Here is a 21494-nt window from a genome sequence, read left to right on the forward strand (position 1 = left end):
ACCGGTCTTACAGGCGCCAGACTTTAACAAGACATTCATGGTTCAAACAGATGCTTCCGATACTGGGGTTGGAGCCATACTGTCACAAGAAATTGATGGACTATAGCACCCTATTTTATATATTAGTCGTAAGTTACACCCCGCAGAAAAACATTATTCAACGATAGAAAAAGAATATCTTGCAATAAAATGGGCTCTTGACTATTTAAGATATTATTTGTTGGGAAGACAGTTTGTTCTGTATACCGATCATGCACCATTAACATGGATGTTGAAAAATATGGACAAAAACGATCGAATCACCCTATGGGGCCTTAGTCTTCAAAGGTTTCAGTTCCGGACAGTTTATAGACCTGGGAAAAAACAAGGTAATGTAGATGCCCTCTCCCGAATGCATTGGTTTTTTTTTTTTTAGACAGCCCGAGGATGGGGCTGATCTCAGGGGGAGGGTATGTAAGATGACCAGGGGAAGGGTAATTAATTACAGGTATTTTCGGAATGACCTACTTAAAATACTAGATATGGACCTTAGCAAAATGGCTGCCAAAAAGAATCAGCTGACCTGTATATGGAAAGGGTCTACCCTGAGAAACAATGAGACACAGCTGAGCCGCATCAGGAACCGAAATAAGTGCCCCGGAGGCAGTGAACAGGGAAGCCGATAAGGTGAATGCGGTTTGGAGGAAAACAGAGGAAAGAGGTGTATGTTAAAGATCGGACTAAAGAATAACGGACTAGTGAAAGGAGAAAATGTTGATGGTTTTTGGATTGCGGACACTGGGTAAGGATACATCGTGGATTGGCTTTATTATGGATTTTTGGAACTCGGATCGGATCAGGATTAAGGGAACGGATTACGGACTGTATTTGGAAGATAGTTGGAGGAAGAAACGCCACGAAACTCAGGAAAGAAAAGTGTGGTGTGAGTACTTCTTTCATTTACATAAACTTTCCCCCGGAGGCACCACACAGTGTATTAGTCTTCTGATGTAACTTAACAGTGCTCGTTTAAACTATGGTATTGCTTAGATGTCAGTGTAACACCAATTTAATTAACTGTGTCAAAAAAATAAAGAAATAAAGAAAGACATATATGGTCAGCTGAACAATATAATTTAATACATCTATTTTTCTTCTGCATTTTTCCCTTCCAAATTTTGTGCAAATTTCTTTTAAAGAATTTACCACTATTGTAGTGTGCCATCCAAGGCCAATATAATATTTTAAACTGAATTCCTCTAAGGCATTAACAACAGTTAATGAAAGTAATTACTGACAAATTAACACTGAGACCATGTGGATGAAAATGGTGTAAGCAAACTTGGTAACCTTTCACTTGTAACAGGATTACTGTATATTACAACCAGGAGCCACAACATACTTAGCCTTCCATGAGTGCAGTTGATATGAAAGCTCACATCAGGGCACAGGTTATTTAAAGCCTGTTGATATATACAGTATATAATACACCTGGCTCTGTTTTTGCTTCCATCACACATCTGCTGTCCTCTAAGTGAATAGGGCCATCTTCTGGTGGCCTTCTGTCACCTGTCAAAGATTCAGTTGAGGCAACGATCCAAAGATCAAGTCCAGTGGAGGCATAATAATGTGATTATATACAGTAAAGACACACACAAACACTTACACATCAAGTCATGCATTTAAATATAATTTGTGGGAAACCATACACACCCAGTACATGCGAGAATTCAGGCAGCACTATTTACTTTGCAAATACTTGCACTGAATGTTTTGTCACATGAGAGTGGTTTGTTTTTTTGTAGTACACAATCAGGCAGTCTATAGCAAGACAATCAAACACCCTGTCTCTTTTTTGTGTGCTCAAACACTGATCTGGGAAGTGACATGCGTAGCTGCGATCTGGAAAAGAAAGTGTTAACAGAACATCGTTAAACGTGTTACATGATGTCTTGAATTTACAACAGACGTCTTCAGATTTCCCTGCTCATTGCAACTTCCTATTAACAAAAGTTCGCCTACACCTGACACACACCTACACTCCTGACTTTTGTGCTGCCTCCTTCATGTTTCCTAATTAACAGCCAACAGCCCTTTTTACAATATTCGTTTGGCTTTCTCTACACCATCTATTAAATCAAGATGTAAAGAAAAGATGTGTCTTAGTAACATGTTTTATGTGCAGAGCAGCAGATCTCAGAATAGCCCTTGTGGGATGAGAAAGCTTTACCAGAACTGGGAGACAAAGTCAAAGAAACAACGCGGTTAGAGGGGCATTATAAAGTTCATTATGATTGGTCATACAATAGCACAACAAATCAAACACTGTAAATGGGCAGGAAGTAAAATTTCCTTGAAGTCATACAGTTTTTATATGTAAAAGAAGAATAAGTAAGGAAATGATCCTTGTTATATAAACAATCATGTTATATAAAATATATAAGGTTTAGTTTGGGATTTATGGTTCAGTTTAGGTCTTATAAGAACTGTGTGATTTGGTTTTATTTTTATCTGAGTGTTCCTGGAGTGATTAATGTCCATATAGTGATATAACTGAGATGAAAATCAAGTATTTTGCTGAATTATCACCCATCCCTTTTTCACAGCAGTTACAGTATTTCACTAGGAATGGTTTTGACTGAAGAGAAAAACAGAGAAATGCCTCCTGTTGCAATCTCCTCCTAACATCTTGCATTATCTCCATCACTTTATATTAGAGAGGTGCAGTGAATATCACTTACTGTATGAGCAGAACAATAAGCTGTTGATAGTGATAGCTGGATCCCTTTTCAAATTTAAACTCTGAATCAATCTTCAGCAGTTATGCCCGATTGGAAGAGTGACAAATCCCTTATTGAGGTCACTGCAGGTGCCCAGGCAGCCACGGGAGTTACTGTCTCACCAGAAGGTGAGGTAACATTGGCTGATAATCTCAACTCTACCCCAGGTGGTGCTCAACCAATCACTTGCCTCCACAGAGGGAATTCTGGTCATAGTCAGCTAATAACACAGAATCTCCCATTCTGGATCATAGATGATGGGCTATATATGTTACGATCGCTATTCCTCCTCTTAAGGGCGCTTCAGCCCTTCCTTGTTTAGCCCCATTACCTGCACCTGCTTCTTATTTCTGTTCTCCCTTAAAAGCCAGACACTGACATAATTCGGTGTTCCTCATTGAATTCCGCTTCGTGAGAGCCGGGGGTCCTGCTGCGGTCTGGCTCCGTTATGCTTTTAACCTTCTGTTCCTGATTCCCCTCCCTTCGCCGGTCCCGACCCGGTTCATGGTTTTAATCCTCTGAATGGATCTCCTGGCCTTGGACTTTGCTTCTGTCTTGGATTACACATTTGGATTTTCTCTTGGATCGTTCGCCCCGGACTCACTCCCCCTGGACACCTGCACCCCTTGGACACGCCCCCTGTCTCCATACCCTCTCCTGCATGACTTTTTCCCCAGTGTTACCTCACAATTCCGGATCGTGTCGTCTGCATAGGGCCCGGAAAGAACTGTTCGTGACAATATGTATCTATATAGATTTAAAAAACAACTGTGGCAGAGAGTGATTTACAGTTTAAAACAATGTTCCTACATGCAAGCTATTATTATAGTAATAATTATTGCACACTATTGCAGCCATTATTGTATTTAGTAATGAGTATTTGTCTGGCAGACACAGTTTTCGGCTTTCATATCTTTGAGGATCTTAATGATGACGTCACCTCTGTCATTTCTGTACATCACAGTCAGTGATGATAACGTCTGTGGGATACAGACAGGCCTGAAAGGAAAAAAAGAGAAACAACATTTTTCACTGCATGTTTTACTGGCAATAGAGTAGCTTGGTATTTTATGATTACACATACTGTACAGTATGTAAAGTAAAAATTAAAAAGTGAGATGTTATGATTTTTTCTCCCTTATCAGACAGTGTTTGTGAAAGCTGTTAATCCTAAATTAAAACCTACTTCAAAACTACCCACCTACTAGCTGTTTCATTTCCTTTATATCTCTTCTTTGTGTTTTCCTCAGCATGTTGAATTGATGTTGGAACATGACAGATACCCCTGAAAGGCATGGAAAACTGTCTCAGTTAACATGCTTATGTAGCTTATTTCAGATCTTTATGCTTATGAACACATTTAATCTGTCCATCAAAATCACTCAGGATCCAACAGGAGCACACACAGTTCCTGGAAGGATAATTATTGATGTAATCACTGGCTGAGAATTTGGTGCTGGAATATTCTAGAGAGAAAACATCCTCTTCTACTGCCTCCAGATATCTTTGCAGACAAAGTGATATAGAATACAACCAAAAGCAACTAGAATCTGTATTTAGTGTCACATACTGTACTTAATAAGAAAAAACAAATCAGAAACGATAACCGTGAGAACATTTGATTAAGCCAGTACCAATGTCATGATTCCAAAACAAAAAATAACTTTTAGAAGAAATAATTTCATGTAGACTAGCACTGTTTTCTAAATACAGTATATAACAAGGGTGCATTTCTGATGCAAATAATGTTTTAGGCTTTTTAATTCAGAAAAACATTATATATATATAAATAATTGCCTACATTTCTATGGAACTTTTCATCCCAAAGAATTCCAATGTATCACACATAAAGGACAGAGTCCACTTCATCCACCACTGAGGTGCAGCTGTCTCTTGGGAGACATATTGCACTTATTATATGCGAACAGCAGATCAAGTGAAAAATTGCGAAATTACATTATCAATTAAATTAAAGCTATGCCAGATTGTGCAAGACAAAAATAAAATTTACCCAAGATACCATGATAAACACCCCACTGTTTTGAACAACAGGACGGTTTTGTTAATGAACTACTGAATAGTCACACCTCAGACAATAGTCACCTCAGTCAGGCACCTCAGTGTCACCTCATATTCCCAGTTTGGACATTTTATGGTGTAATGGGAAATAGTTTTACTCTGAAAGCTTATTTTATATGAATATTTTTTAAGACAGTGGGGCAACAAAGCATAATTTAAAAAACATGAAGTAACAACATATTTAAGTCTTATGGTCAGTTTATTATATTTTTGCAGGGCAGGGAGGAAGAGGGTTAACAGTTCTTATATTCTGTGTGCAAAATAAAGAGGCATCATTGATTTCCACATTTGTGAAGTATCGGCCTCTGTAAAACAAATAATGTTTTACTGGCTTTACGACATAACAAGCTCTGAGATATTTGAACTATGGGTCAGTAATCATCACTAATACTACAGATATCTCACTGTGAATCACATTAGAACTAAATTAGTTGTGACAGACTAATCTCCTCAGTGTATGGTAGTGGGAAGTGAGCTTGTATACGGTCTATTTGCACCATTTGAATTGTTTTCTTCTTTCTCCATATTCTCTATTTTACCAGGGAGCATCATCTCCTGATGATTATCGTTCTTCTCACCAAGCGATTCAAAACAACTCTGTCTGTACTGTGCAGGTATTTTTTTTTCTTCTGTTACATCATGTTTTGTGACAAGTTCTGTTCCCCCTTGTCTCCTGGGTTCTCTCAGCTACTGAGTGTACTGAACAACACCCTTTCCACCATTCCTTTGCTCTGTGCTCTTTGACCACCCACATGCAGTTCAGTTATGGGAACTCAGTTCCCCATTTGTTTGTGAAAACACTGTCACTGATTTGTTTGGAAGGCCTCCTAATGCCTAGGAATGGGGCCTTTCCTTATTTTCGTGCTGCTTCATCAGTGTTTATCCCTTTATCCCTTTAGCATTTCTCCTACTGAGACATGTTTCTTTAATCATTTATGTTAACTAAACTTAACCAACATAACAGGACAGACCATGAGTCCCTATACACTGTAATATATTACAGGGACAAACAATTCTGATGAGCTAAGACTTTGTTTGGCTTCATTATATTGTTATAAAATGATGATCACAATAAATACTGCAGAACAAAAAAACAGGTGAAAGTAATTTGCACAGATTTTGCTTTAAGTCCTGGAATGGATTATGTGGTATATGATTTAAAAATCAATTTCTAATTTGTTTGCTGATGTAATATGTTTTAAACTCCTGCTGTACCACTAATGGCATTTTCAGTAGTTACCTGCAAAAGGTTGCATGAAACCCAGGAGGTTGTAATATCCAGTAGTCCAGACTGACAGAGTGGAAGTCAATGTAGCGCTGGTGAAGTCTGCAGTGCTGCGGAGAGTAGGTCTGCGTGGCCAGCAGCTGAAGTAGCTGTCGTTTCCTGGCAGCGTTACAGCGCTGTCTCTGCAAGCGGTCAGGAGCCAGGGGAGCTCCTTGAGCGCTGCCCAGCTGCGCCTGGTAGACGACGAGCAGAGGCTCATTTTGTGAGCTGGAGTTGAGGCAGTACAGGCTCTGTGTCAAGGCCTCATGTAAGACCAAACTCCCGCTCTCATCTGTGTAACGAAACTGAAATCCCACCACGTCATCCACCCTGTGGACTAACGCGGATGAGACGTTGAAAACATCGAACCCAGATGGAGGGGGCTCATCCAGGAACAGCACCTTTTCCTCTATGGGGTCGCTGACAGTCAGGTGGTCTGCATTACAGAAGATGCTGTGCACAGCAATGCTGACACTCAGGGGCTGTGGATGGAGTGTTTTGCGAAGAAGTACTAATTCAGCTATGGCCATAGAGGGTTTCAGGTGGGATACATTGAACCAGATCCAGCCAGGAGTTCTATATTTTAAATCTAAAAAAAGACAGAGGAAAATTATTGTGAAACTCATGCAAAGGGTTCAAACTTCATCCTGTTATAGGGATTTTTTTATGAGTTACAGTATGTGTTATACTATTGCCACAAGAGGACATACACTGTACAGTACATGTACTCTTTCAAATGATCTTTTTATGGATTTTAGTTTCTCTCTTTCGTAATGCTGTCTTTTGTTCCCAGATAATTATGTTGAGTTCAAATTACTTTTGCCTCAATTGATTTTCAGTCAGCAAAATGCTTTGGGATATACAGAACTGTACAGATTTACACAGGCTAATTCACAAAAAGACTTCTTATGAAGCTGAAGGAAAAGCTGAAGGAAAAGGAGGCATGGTATACATGTATTAAAAATTAAATAACACTGCAAAAAAAGAATAAAGTGTACAAATTGTAAATTCAACACAAAAACAAGAAAGCTTTTTAAGGTCAAACACATATTTTCTTCATAATGCAATAGGATGCTTTATCAAGAAAAAAATAAAATAAAATACCTACCATGTATGCTTCTAAAGCTCTGCACCAGAGTCCCCTCAGAGCTGGAGAAGACACTAGCATCCTTTGAGTCAAGAAACGTGTAGACTAACTTCATGTAAGGGTGAGGCTTGGTCCTTTGTGGTACTGAGAGCTTGTTAATATGAAGCATCTCTAGGATGGCTTGGCTTAAGTCCTCATCTTCATGTCCACTGAATTCCTCTTCAATCAGCCCTTGAAGCTGCTCAGCCAACAAAAGGCACAGCACAACATGTACGAATGAAATTTTCCTTTCCAACATCATGTCGATATTCTTTTAATTTGTGATATGAAGAAGCTCAACTCGGATGCTCAGATCCCTTGTGTGTGCCTCGTGACCTTAAAAGCTGCTGGACATCAGAAATCTTTTGCCAGGAGATTGCCACTTATTTATTGTAAATACTTGGACCCCTTGGCACAGTTTGGAAAAGCAATTATTGGCCACACAGAAAGCCTCTGGAATTTCACACTCTATTTGTCACACATTATGTCACCATAGGACAAATTAAGCTTTGTGTTTTGTTTTTGATTACCATGTTTTGCTTTCCACCCTGAAATGTAAAATAAAGTTTTGGAAAGTTATTAAAATGGGAACTGTCAATTGTTCTTTGATCTTCCATGGAAAAATAGCTTAATTCAGTAACATATTAATGGATATGTATTATTTTATTTGATATTAGAATTTATTTTTTAAGAAAATCTATTTTTTGCATTTGTTTAAGGTATGCAGTGTAAGAGCAACAAATTAAATCTCATTCTGATGCTTACATTCAATGGTAAAATCATTTTATTTACTCAGAGAAAACAATTGTCAAAATAAACATCCCCCAAAACATTCATTATCTTGTAAATTGACATAATGACTAATTAATAACTAGTATCATATAGTATAGTGTATTATGTCACATACAGCACAATAGCCCCCAAAATCTCTATAACTGAATGTACCGTAATGGGCTTTGGACAATTCTGATATTATATCTACAGTATATCTGTATATACAGTAGGTGTTTTACAAAGTTAAGCTTGAGAGTTAAAATCTGAGGAAACGGGGAAATGGAGTCACTGTTCTATGGCCAGGTTCTCCTGGTTTAGAGATGGCTAGCTCCAGCCTTAGAACCATGGATGTCCTCCCATCCATGTTTAATCAAGCCAGCGCTATGTAGCCAAGAACAAGGTCAGTCAATGAAAGAGCCTGGATTTGAACCTGCAAACTATAGACTGTTCAATTCATGCCACTCTATATGCAGCAATATGTATACATGTTTATGGAATGTTAATCTATGAAGACACGATGGTTACAGTTTAACTGCACAATAATAAAATTGTTTATGTTTATAATAACGTGCTGCTTTCTGTAAATCGGTAAATTCATTTTTTCTGGTCATCAAACATTATTGTCAGTAAATTAAACTCCATTTTGTCTATAATTGACGTATACATGTACCTTTCAGGGATATCTGGACTTCAAGAAATGCCATCATACTGTATATGTAATGAATTTAACAGAAACGTGTTCAGTACTGTGCAGTAAATTGGATTAGGGTATAGAAGCTCAATGTAGTAATGTGCCATAAATTCAGAATCAACATGTGTCTAGATTAGAAAAGAAATAAAACATACAGAAATAAAACATACATTATCAAAATTTATCATAGACTTAGATTAGGGAGGTGAGACAAGCTGTCAAAAGTATATTCTTCTGATGTTCTTTGTTATTCTTCTTATATTCATCAGCTGAACTAAGAAAGGAACAACATGATGGTGAAGTGGTTAGTACTGCTGACTCACAGCTCTGGGATCAAGGGTCAGGTATGGCTCTGGGTACCATATCTCAAAAGAAAACAGCAACGTTTATTTACTTGAAAGGTAAAACGCACTTCAGCATTCAACATTATGTTGTGTAAGTTACATTTTTGTGCATAATCTTGATATTCACAGATCACTGTAGTCCTCTGTGTCCTTGGTTAACACCTTCTTACATCTTAGCTAATACAAACAAAAACACCACTTGTTGCTATTGCCTATTTACTGTTGTCTGAAAAAATAAAGACTTAGTCTATTTTTACATGACCTATTAATCATCATAGTTTTAATACTATATATAAATAAAACAATCTGGTTCAGTTTTGATTTGCGTCTTCGTGCTCTGACCTTAATGTTATCTTATCTTCCAGTAGGGGGCAGCCCTGACTGTCCGTATGATTTAATGTTTGCTGTTCATTTCAAATTTCCATTGCTGAATGAGAAGAAAGGCAACAAATGAGAGAAGATCATTCAACACATCTTGCTCAAGTCATTTCTCTTGTAGAACATTCACTCTGAATCCATTCCAAACACTCTGTCTCCAAAAAGAGTACCTATAAGGAATTATATTTGACTACACTTCGGCATAAGAGATGTCGATGTGATGAATTTTCCCATTTAATTATTCAATTAATACATGTTCATCTTTTTCCACAAAAAGCCTGTTATTTTGACAACGATAACACTGCTTAAGTGTAAATGCAACAAAGAAAAAATCTTCCAGGAGGTTTGTAATGTGAACAATTACAGTAAATGTAATTACTGAACAACAAGAATAATAATGGTAATTTTAATCATGCGTTATCATTATAGAAGATAATTCTAGGTCTAGGTTTTTTGTGCATGTAACATTAAAAAAAAAATCAAAATCAACAAGTGACTGTGCTCACAAGTATTTAAATGTATCACAGCCTGATGGCAAAACAGATTAAAAAACAAAAGGAAATATAAGATGTATATGTTCTGCCTGTCCTTATAAATGATGGCCTTATGTGATGTTACAATCCAAGTACAGTGGACAGGTTTACAGCATTTGATCTTCAATTTGCCATATTCCTACTAGGTTTTGGTATTGTTTGGTTACCAAAATTGTATGCCTTACTTCTTACTCATTTCCATGAATTTGTATGTGGATGTTCGTTGCTCAACTTGTAAAAAAATTGGAGGAAAATAATATACTGTAGGTAGATCAACTTATGTATTAATTGAATTCTTAATATTGTGTGGTTACCTCTGTATACCCATTAAAATCAGTCTTATATCGTACCATTGAATATTTATAATGCAGCTAGGAATGCATTGTATTGGTAAAGAGAAGCATTTTGAAAATCAGCTTCTAAAAATGAAACAATCACCATTTGTAGAACTGCAAAAAACATACACATGTGTCTTCAGGGGTGAGTGTTCATGAATCTCCTAGTTTTCTTGAACAAATCGTTTAAATTAAACTACAGACATGACAGCTGTTGTTTTTCTGAGTGGTATTTCACAAAGAACAGAAAACAGTCTGGTCTTTATGGCCTGTGTCAAATGACTAAGGGCAAGATGTGTCTCTCTAGTGTTGTTTGTCTTTCACAACAGATCCCAAGCACATTTTCTTCTGAACCACTAGACAAATAACAGCCCTGAGTCACCAAATATCTTGCAATGCTTCATCTAAGAAAAATAATGATTATTGCCTTTAGTGAAAGGATATGAAAAAGTACATCAAGTGCTTGTTTATTCGAGAAATTACTTTTTTCTCCTTAGCACAAGTATTAGGCTTTGTAGCCACATGTGCTCCATGAATTATGTTGTGTTATGGTGTGTCATAATTCTTGACTGTTGTTTCTTTTCAGATTGTTTTTCACAAGATTACAAAAAAACTGCATTAAAGGATCTGTTAAAAAGATACCTCAGAACCACTACTCCCGTTATTGTCCTTGTGATGGTGTACCTTCTTAGGTGTATTATTTAAAGACTAGCTCCTCCAGTTCTCGGGGCTCATCATTAGGGTAAGGATGTCGCGAGGCCCGCCTGGCACCAGAAAACCCAAGTCCTGAGGGCACAGGCCTCATCCCCGACACCTCCCGCTTCCTGAGCCCGGGGTCTGGAGGATCTCGCCCCGTCATCCTTGGACCTCCATGTTTTGTCTCTCCGTGTGTTCCCCCCTCTCGGGGATTTTAACCTTGTCGCGTCCCAGGATGGATTTCTCGCTGACTGACTCTCGGACTGTGTCCTGACCTGCCTTTGGACCCCGTTCTTTGTCTTCCCCGTTCACTGTCTCACGGATTGTCACTATTATTTTGTGCACTATTAAACCCCTGTGTGTTCCTTTTTACCACGCCTCCTGTTTTCTCCAGTTCTTACTGCATCGCATAGGGTCTACTACAAGACCCGACACGGATTTCAGTCCGTGTCCGTGACAAGAACATGGGCAGGAGACAGACAATCCACGTCTCACTGAAGATCTAGAAAGAGACAGTTTAAACTGCAAAAACTAGAATGCTTTGCAGGCATTAGGATTTTTGCTTCACAGCACTGGGGCCCTGGATTAATTTCCAGATCTGGGGCACTATCTTTGTGGAGTTTGTATGTTCTTCACATGTTCACGTGGGTTTTTAACAGGTGCATTCCTTCCACAGTCTAAGGACTTACTAGCACCTGTATGTTAATTGGATTCTGGGAAAACTGGCCCTGGTGTGAGTGTTTGCCTACACTGTTATGGACTGGCATGCAGTCTAGGGTATATCATGTTTTGCACACATTGCTTGATGGGATAGGCCCCAGCTCCCCAACCCTGAATTGGATGTTTTGCTTTCCCTTTTGAGCACTTCCAGCATTGGGTCTGTTCTGGTATTTTATTATTTTTTAAGTGTACACCAGAAAAAACAGGGATTATTCCTGCATTACTGAAAAATACAGTACCTTACTGTTGTGAGCTATAAGTGACTGATATATTTATACAATAAAGAACTATAATAAAGTATATATTTTGCATTTATTACAGACAAAACTAACGAGAGATAACAAAACCTTTCTATAAACACTTCCTGTACAGTACACCAAAAGTAAATTTGGCATTTTCAGCCCTGGTTCTGGAGAGCCCTCCTCCAGCAGGATTGATAGAATATGTAGCCTTTCAATAACCTTTATAATCAATTAATGTGTTCAATTAAGTAATTAAGAGTCCATTTGAACACAAATTGAACAACCCTTCAGCCTTCAAGGACCAGTGTTGCCTTCACTGAAACATTATTCCCTTAATTCATCAACTGTGTTTCTAATCATTAAATATCAGGTAATTTAGGGTGACCTTAAAGAATAAGTGGACTGGGGAGCTTCCAGTTACCAGTCATTTTTTTCCAAGTGGCAATATGGTAACCAGCCGTCGGTTTAAAAGGGGTTGCTAATGATCCTGAAATGTCACAGATCAGAATAAAAGATGTGTTTAATGCCAGTTAGGTTTTAGCAATAAGGAACCTAAAGTGCTTTGTAGAGGAATGAAAAAATTGATATAAAACACCAGAATTTGCTCCTGATTCATTAATTTCCTCATTTACTGGCATCCCATAAGCACAAGGTGAGGAACTAATACTTGTTCCACTTGACTACTAGAAATAATCCTCTCGTTCATTTTTGAATTGATTGTGGTTGACTGAAAAGTAGCAAGAAAGGTAGAAACAATGCTGAAATATTAAAACTGAAAATGCTAGGGGGGACCCTTCCATTGGATGCAAAGCAAATATGATTTGGAATTGCAGCAGTTGAATGGTGTGTGGATTCATCCAAGAAGTCTGACATCGGTATGTATATTTCTAGCACTGGAGTATTACTTTATCAAGTATTATTAAGTGATAAGTAACATGCGCTCTCACACATGGACAAGTTCTTATACACGCACCCGCACTCACACAAGCACACACTTGCACACGCATTCACACTCGCATTCATGCACACACACACTCGCACTCACACAAACACTCACACTCTCATACACACTTGGACACGCACTCACACACAGTCACATACAGTACACTCACATGCACTCACACTCACATACACTTACACACGCACTCACACACACTTGCACATGCACAAGCACTCACACTTGCACACCCATTCGCGCACATGGACTCACACAGCCACTCACACTTACACTCGCACACGCAGTCCCACTCGCACATCCGCTTGCATTCGCACACACACTCACACTTGCACACACACTCGCACAAGCACTCACACAAGCACTTGCAGATGTACTCACACTCACACACACACTCGCACACACACTCCCACATGCACACGCATTCACACTTGCACATGAATGAATCACTACAAAAACTGAGTAGGTGCAAGAAAAGAAGAGTTTTATGAGCTGTTTCAGTTTCACTATGGCTTATGTTTACCGTTCCATTTTCATATACATTATAAGATAAGATAATGATCTTATCATATAATGATCTTATCTTATATGTTTATCTTGTATATCTTATATACATGTGTTTGCTATAATCTTTTTGTGGCTTCTGCACATCTGAGTTACATGTTTGACAGCTGAAAGTGCTAATTGCTAGTTTCTACATAGCTGGTAGAGAATTGTGTAACCACAGGACCCTTTAGATCTGTTAATCACTAAAGAATGTTAACAACTCCCCTTGACAGATAATAACTACATCGAACAATGTCCCATACACCATACAGTCTATGTCTTTAGTTTGTGTTATAATTAATAGAGATATTAGTGAGTTTACATTGATTGTTGAATAAACATTTAACAATTTTAATATAACTGGTGCCTTCGTAACTGTTTAAAGGGCTACAATTTGTAATTACTTAACTGTGTTTTAGCCCTTGTTCAAAAGAAGAAATAAAGAAGGTAAGGGTAATGACAAAGTGCCAAAGAAAAGTGTTAAAAATCTAGCTTATGTCAGTAGGACCTATTTGTACACATCTAAGAGCAGCTGTTAGGCAGTTAGCCTCTTCTCTGATTATAGGTGTTGAATAGCGGCCTTTCATCTGTTTTCTGCGCAGATGTAATTGGAGTCTATAACTTGCCTCACATATCCTCTTGAAGGAATCTAAAACTTTTCCAAAACTTGTATCACAGTTGAGATGTTTGGTCCAACTATTATTATGACACTTGGATATGACTGGAATCCTGAAGATTATTTCTATCATTTTCCCTCTATTAATAAATATAAAGGAGAACATCAAAATGAAGAACAAATGTCACTATTCTGCAATCTTTAGAGAAGGCGCACATGCACTGCAGCATCACCCCACCTGGGACTGAACCCACAATCCCCCATTCAAGGACCCTAACTTATAGTCCCACCTGTGGCATAGTGCTAGAAATATACGCTGTATATTACAGTGTACTGTACACTGATCCATTATTTAGCCTTAGCTTCCAGGAAGTCAATTATACATATTAACCATGTTCTAACTCATTATTTGACAACATTACAAGACACTAGGTGTCCAAAAATATTACATATCATAGTATGTTACAGGTTTTGAGTAATTAAAAACAAGATTCAATGTGAACAGAGAGCCACTATCTTTGATTGCTGATTAAATTGTCGTAAAGAAGACATAAGAAGGGAGGCAGAGCAAGCAGTTCTTCAAACTATTTATTTTAGTATAAAATCACTACATTTTGTGAAGCTCATTTGCTTTTCTTTAGAAGAATCCACATAGTTCACATTACTGTACTGTGCTTTGCTGAAAATGCTGAAAGCTACTATTTCAAGACTGAATCCTTATTAATCATTAATCTGTTCTATATTAACAGGTTGTTGAAGGATTAAATTATTTGCTTCAGTGCGCAGAACTTGAAAGCGTTGCTAGGGGAACCTACTTGGAAACGAATGTGAAGCCAAATTACAGAACACAAAGCACAAAGTTAAGACCTGTAAACAATGAGGGGGGTGAGAGGGAAATTTTTGACCTTGTGAATAAACTTGAAGACAGTACACGCTGAATGATACTGTAAGGCATTGCATAGATGGGGCGGAAATGAGCCATCTCCTGTAATTATTCTTTGTCTATCTGACTGAGAGAGAAAACCTGGATCCACTTGTCTTGTTAGCGGGTGAAATAAACATTGCAGTTTAATGGGCTCGTGGGATCTGAGGAAACATGCTCTGTATTTCCCTTGTTCTCGTCAGCTGTCAAATGGCTGTTGTTGCAACTTTAATGAGTCTCTTAGCAAATCCTTTCAACGTTTTGTTAATGTGACTTGAAAAAAAAAATCCTGTGTGCTTGACTCTTGATTTTGTGAGCTGTTTTTTTCTATAAAATTAGTTTTTAAAGAGACCTATAATTGCAAAATTTTAAAATTTAGGTGCAGAATCAGATGAAGAAAGAAATACAGGAATAAAAGTATTTCACCATCGCACTTACAAATATTTAGCAATCAAAGATGTAGTATTTGGTATTATAAAGCACTTAAAGCAGGGCTTTTACTTATCATTTGTGGAGGATTCAGAAATAAGCCTAAAAATAAAGAGAGGTGACACTTTTGCTCCTCACTGTCACAATGCCCCCAATACCCTCCCCCATGTTTCCATTCATTTTAGGACATTGGAAAACTTTAACTGGCAAGAACCTGGGCTTTTACATTTTTAACATGTAATGTTACTGTAAATCTAAAGGCAAAGACAGTCAAATGATATTACAGTATATTGATAAGGAAAAAAGCACATAATCGGTTTTGGTTCTTGTTCAATCTAATTTATGTTTCGCGTCCTTTGCTTATTAGCATTTTGAATAAACTATTGTGAGTCATACCTTTGACAAAGCATTCCTCCTTTTATCAAATACACTAGGTAGAGGAGTCAAACAACGGAGGTGATCTTTATATTTACGTTCAGAAGTTCCCAATTTTTGAATCCTTCTGAGTGCAGCTGGATATCTGTTTTTAAGCAGGGGCGCCCACACACATAGATAGACATAATTCAATTCATCTTTACATGAGCGCTTGTTTGGAGGTCAAGGAGTGCGCGTGTGTGTGTGGGGGGGTGGGGGTTGCTGGAGAATAAGGGTAGCACAGAGGTATCTGAAATCATAAGGGTTCTTTGTGTGTAATGAAACTGTTCTCTGAGGGTGATTGATAATGATAAAAGGAAAAGGTCAGCCAAGAAGGGGGTTCCTCAATCAGCATCTTCCGATGCCTGGTGACCTTTAATTAGTCTGTGAGTAACGTTAACCTCTTTACTGCTAGGGGGACAAGAAGCTAAGTATGTTTACGTGTGTGTGTGTCTAGAAAGATGAGCCGCAATGACACCGGCAGCTGTTTGGTTTTAAACAAACTTTGCTACAGTAAATATAATTCACTATCTGCAGCACAGTTCAATCTCTTAGTATTACATTACGTTTTACGACAGTACAACAATAATGGACTGCAACGACATGACAGTCCATATTTGTTTATTTTTACGAAAAGGTTAATGGAATTGAATTTATGTAATTAGAGGCATGAGACAACCAGACACAGTACTGTAGCTCATTAAGCTTTGAAATTGCTCAATGTATTACTGTTGTTTGAATTATTAGTAATACCCTAAATCTGGTTTTACTGTTTTTGGCAGTGGGAGGAATTTGCTTAGGAGTCATTTTGATAAGGCAGAATACATAGACTCACATAAGCAGGAGACTAAAATATCTAAACCAAAACAGAATTCGAACCTCTGATAATTTATTGATGCATAAAACAAGGGAAGTAAGTCCCTGACCTCCCAGACCACACAATATTGACATTTTGCTCCTCTTTGAGTCTCAGCGGACCAGGAAGTGCATTAACCTTGTCACTCACCTGTAAATATTCATTCATTTCATTATGTGAAAATTTCCAGCCCTTTTGTTCTACTTTATAAGGAACTTAAACAATATTATCTGTTCAAACACCAGTTTTTTATTAATGTAATTTCAATTTTGTCCCCATCCATTGATGGTCACCCCACCCCATCGACTGGAAAATATGCCTTAAACAATGAACATATGGAAAACATTCAAAACATCCCTTATTAGTTGTAGTATGTGTAGCAGTAACAGTAGTTTATATAAAATTTTGATTTGTTCTCTGCAAACATTTCATTTTCTTACCTCCGTTGATCCTGGTTTTATGTTTTGAAGTGGTAAAACAATGTAGTGAGAACCAAGCTTTTATTGTGATTCACACAATGACATTTAAAAAAATATATTTATTTTTTCTTTCGAACACTATAAATCAAACTCTTCAGAACCAAGGCAGAGACACTGCACAGCAAATTAATCTCTTTTCATCTGTTTTCATTCTCTCCAAGCTGAACCTCAGTCTGACTAGATATGGCCACACCACCCTAAATGCCTTAAAACGTGATAGTCAAGATGTTGTCAAAACCCGCAGTCCCCAAAGCAACTACAAGAAGGGCCTTTGATCTCAGCCTTCAGTGTTTATCTTTTCTTCTTTCCACCCTGATTAGCTGCTTTTTTCAAGCATTTTCTGTTTTCATCTTTTGCAAACCCCCTCAGTGTAGGAAACCCCCCCTCGTCACACTGCCACTACACACACCTACCCTCATCTCTCCTCCCTCTCCTCAGACTCAGAGTATGGAATTTTGGGTGGGAGCAAAGCTCTCTGACAACTAGGAAGTGGGGTAAGGAACAGAAGAGGCACTTTCAGTAGCTGCTGTGCTCTTTTCCAAAGCAGAGGGAGAACTTACATATTTCAAGTCTCAGCTGCTGATCAGTGATCAGGTAAGAGCATGCTGGCTTGACTGTAAGCCGTACAGCAAGTGAATAGTGGTGTTGTGTGAGGTCTTAATTCTGACTACACATTTCCATATTTGTCTTTAGTTGTCTGTTGCAGGTTCATTATTGCATTGTAGTGTTGTAGTGCATTGTAATGCTGTTTTAACTTGCTTTGTTTTGTGTAGTACTTTACTTTGAATTTACCATTTAATGCTTTGTGTATATGTTCATACACTAATGGTTATGGGTTTCACCATGATTGTTTTACTTCTTTATCATGATATAACCAGCTTACATTTATTCCATGGGGTATCTTTCACTCAATTTAACCTGTTTTACCTTCCACGACTGGGTTACAGAACTTGGATTATATTATTATTTGTTTTGCTTACTGGATAGACTTACAGAGAAGAAAATAAGGCTGTAAATACAAAACATACAATTAATAAATACAGTACAAATAATTAATTAAGTAACAGTTAATGTCTTACCAATTCCTCTTTTTCTCCTAATATTACGTAACATATCATGTTAGCACAGCCTTAAAGTGCAGTTATTCAAGCATTGTTCTGAGTATATGGTTTTGTTCAAATTTTGAAATCTTGTTTTTAAGAGTTTGGTGCTCTTGAATGGAAAAGGGTGTTGTGCTTTTGATAAAATTAACTACTTACGTTTTAGAGAGGAGACCAATAGGTTCTCAAATTTTAGAATTGGTCATTAGAGTAACATTACACTTAAAATAAATGCAGCTTTGTATTGATCAGAACTTTGAAAGTCAGATTTTATTATGCCACCCAACAATTTGGACAATAGAAAACACTGGATAAGTTCTTTTTCTCCCCACAGTCATAACTTTGTCCTTTAAATACAAAAAAGGTGGTAGAGGTTTTACTTATTCCACTACGTCAGTAATGAGTGAATGTATAGAAGATCAATCAGTTTAAGACGTTTTTGAGGAATTTAAAATATCAAGCTATTCCTCTACCCTCAATGTCCTGCTCACAAAGAAGCATTTATATTGTAAATTGTAATTGGTTGGAATTGTAAATTGTAATGTTGGAATTGGTTAATTAATTTACAGCACTTAAGTGATGTATAAACATGTGTCTATCTAGTAAGTATTCAATGTCTTATATACTGCAATAATTAAATTTAATGTTTAATTGAGGCTGGATTGTCCTTAACACTGACCTATTGTTCATATGCTTCCTTCAAAACATCTAGCTTATTCTTGGCAAGACAAATGCTATACAGTATGTTAAGTGAAACAAGACAGCAGTTCCCTGTCTTTGGTGAGCAGACAATGGAATTCCCAGCTGTGTTAAGACAGTTGTCAAGGAAAAAATGGCATTTGTCTGAAATTGCAAATGCTTAGTGTTGTGTGCTCTAAGAACAATTGTTGGCAAAGAAAATTTATAGTTTAAGCATTCTTTGAAGTGAAAGGAGTACCGATTATTATCATAAAGTAACAAACATTATGCACGGTTGCACATTATGCATATCGTCAGCAAAAAATCAAAACTCTGCCTGTAGTTTTCTGATTTGGTTCCATTCTACATGATGTTCAGTAATGGGTTCACAATGGGTTCAAAGCAATTAACAGATTATCAGTCATCTTGTGTGAAACAAGAGATGACTCAGAATTACTTAAACCAAAGAAGCTCTTCATAAACGCAATCCTATCATCTAAGGCAAATTATCTTGTAATTATAATAAATTCTATAACCATTTGCAAGAATTTTATCAGTAACACCACTTGAAAGGATCTTCATAATAGAGTGCATATACTGTACAGTATCTAAAAAACAAAATGTAGATTACAAATTTCACCCGAAGAAGACGATCTGATCCCCTGGGCAGAGCATTATGAAGAAGCATTTAATCCAGAATTAGGAGGTAGAGGTTGTCCCAGTGACAATGGCTAAGCAAAACTGCATCCTGTGAGAGGCACAGGCCACCCACCCAGAATGCACTGGGATCTTTTGATATGGGCAGAAACAACATGACCAGTTTGGGTCCACCCACAAAGTACTATATATTAGCCCCCTTAAGTTGACCCCCCCCCACAAACAGCACAAATTATGAAACCCCATTCATTCGTTAGTGCTGCGTTTGTGCAGGTTTGTGCCGTTTAAAGTAGCGTGACTATCTACAAGGAAGTTAACAGGTGTAAGAGCCACATGATGTTTTAATTTGGTTATATACGTTTAAAAACAATCCTGTAAATATGTTGATGTTCTACTATTTGAAAACCACATTGTGTTGTTTACGGAAATTGCGCGTATGCCTTTAAGACTGTCAATCGCTGATGTTGATTAATGTAAATTCTAGATGATTTAGTTTTCAAAAGCCAGAGATGAAATTTGAGTGCAACAGTTCTGACGTGCTTGTGTAGGTGCGTTTTTAGTTTAAATGAGCTTTGAGGAATAGTCTTGGTATTGTGGAAAACGTCTCCTTTTTTTGTTTGACGAAAACGAAGTGAATGTGAATAAAACACGTTTCATTTTTAAACCTGGCGACGTTTATTGTGGAGTCTACACGGACAACGTCAGCCATAAGCTCGCCTTTCTTACGGTGGAATTCGGATACTACAACAGGTATCAACGAAACTCGGTACTTTAACTCCCGAATGTGATGAAAACAATGGGCGCAATTTGTTCTCTGAGTCTGTCTGGTCGGGTGGGGTGGGTGTTTAAATATTTTTCAATATGTTTTTCTGGCTGTGATATCACTCTTAGACGTACAAAAACAGCAAGGTCAGGACCACCAAATCTTTCAGTTGTGATCTTTTGATGGGTTGACCCCAGCCTTTGTAATTTCACATCTTTATGGTCGCGGAACAAAACAGAGCTTTAATCCTTTACGTTTCCTTGAACACTGTAACACACCAGATGATGCAATTATATAATGAACTCTTTACTTACTAATATGCTGTGTTTTGTAACCGTATAACTTAATAAGCATTATAACAAAACTTTTCGCTTTGGATTTTATAGCAATACACACAGTTTACTGGATATATTGTAAAATGTTATTATCTAAATAGTTAAGGTGATCTTTACAACACAGAGGCAGCAAATGAACAGTTTAGCTCGTACCCTTAACATTTTAAAGACAATAAATATCCATAAACATATGAACCTCCTTAGATGTGAATAATACTTAAGACATGACGCGTGCCAACAAGTTAACCATCTATGACATAAAACTGTGGTTGTAATTTATGTAAAATCACTGTGATTGTAAGATCTGTTTTTTATTTTATTTTCTAAGGCACGTTTTCCTTATCTTTCCCTATCATGACACGCTGTTGTCAAATGCGTAACTATGGGATACCATCGCGACAAGTCCTTCACAGCATGTCATGATAGGGACCGCATATACAGTATATTGCAGCAGTGCAACAACAGGGGCGTGACTATCGCTACTAGTACTATCACGACAGGCGCCTTGCTTCCATAGCACCCTGGCACCGCTGTAGCAAAAAAGGGGTCATAATATCAGGACATGATTTACACAGGACTTTGTGTCAGGACATGGGAATGGCACATCTTGTCAGGGTATGTCTTATCGCGAAATATGGACGTCCTGACCTGGCCACGTCTGGCCAGGGCGTTTTGTCGGGACATGCCATATCGCGATATACGGAGTTCATGTCGCGACATAGGGATGGGGCGTTTTGTCGGGATATGCCATATCGCGATATACGGACTTCATGTCGCGACATAGGGGCGGGGCGTTTTGTCGG

General features: G+C 37.8%; 2 protein-coding genes and 1 long non-coding RNA gene across 5 annotated transcripts in view; 2 read left to right on the plus strand and 1 right to left on the minus strand.

Moving 5' to 3' along the window:
- The first annotated feature begins 466 nt into the window (after positions 1 to 466).
- Positions 467 to 9070, plus strand: LOC148678062 (uncharacterized). Its single transcript, XR_015936330.1, has 3 exons — positions 467 to 922; positions 5381 to 5452; positions 8963 to 9070. It is a non-coding gene; the product is annotated as an uncharacterized LOC148678062 (long non-coding RNA).
- Positions 1654 to 7719, minus strand: LOC148678063 (uncharacterized). The gene is made up of 4 exons (XM_088631153.1): positions 7211 to 7719; positions 6079 to 6691; positions 3961 to 4044; positions 1654 to 3758 (listed from the first exon to the last, which is right to left on the minus strand). Exons 1-4 carry the CDS (start codon positions 7488 to 7490, stop codon positions 3626 to 3628), a joined length of 1110 nt encoding a protein of 369 aa, XP_088487279.1. The 5' UTR covers positions 7491 to 7719; the 3' UTR covers positions 1654 to 3625.
- An 8543-nt stretch (positions 9071 to 17613) lies between the features above and the next one.
- The window catches only part of frem1a (Fras1 related extracellular matrix 1a), a 59883-nt gene continuing 56002 nt past the window's right edge, over positions 17614 to 21494 (plus strand). For all 3 annotated transcript variants that reach the window (XM_088631168.1, XM_088631180.1, XM_088631177.1), the window contains exon 1: positions 17614 to 17752. The gene's annotated coding sequence lies outside the window, so the exon portion shown is untranslated. The remainder of the gene's footprint in view (positions 17753 to 21494) is intronic.

This window comes from Lepisosteus platostomus, chromosome 1 (assembly GCF_059453375.1).
Source record: "Lepisosteus platostomus isolate fLepPlt1 chromosome 1, fLepPlt1.hap1, whole genome shotgun sequence".
Classification (NCBI taxonomy): Eukaryota; Metazoa; Chordata; class Actinopteri; order Semionotiformes; family Lepisosteidae; genus Lepisosteus; species Lepisosteus platostomus.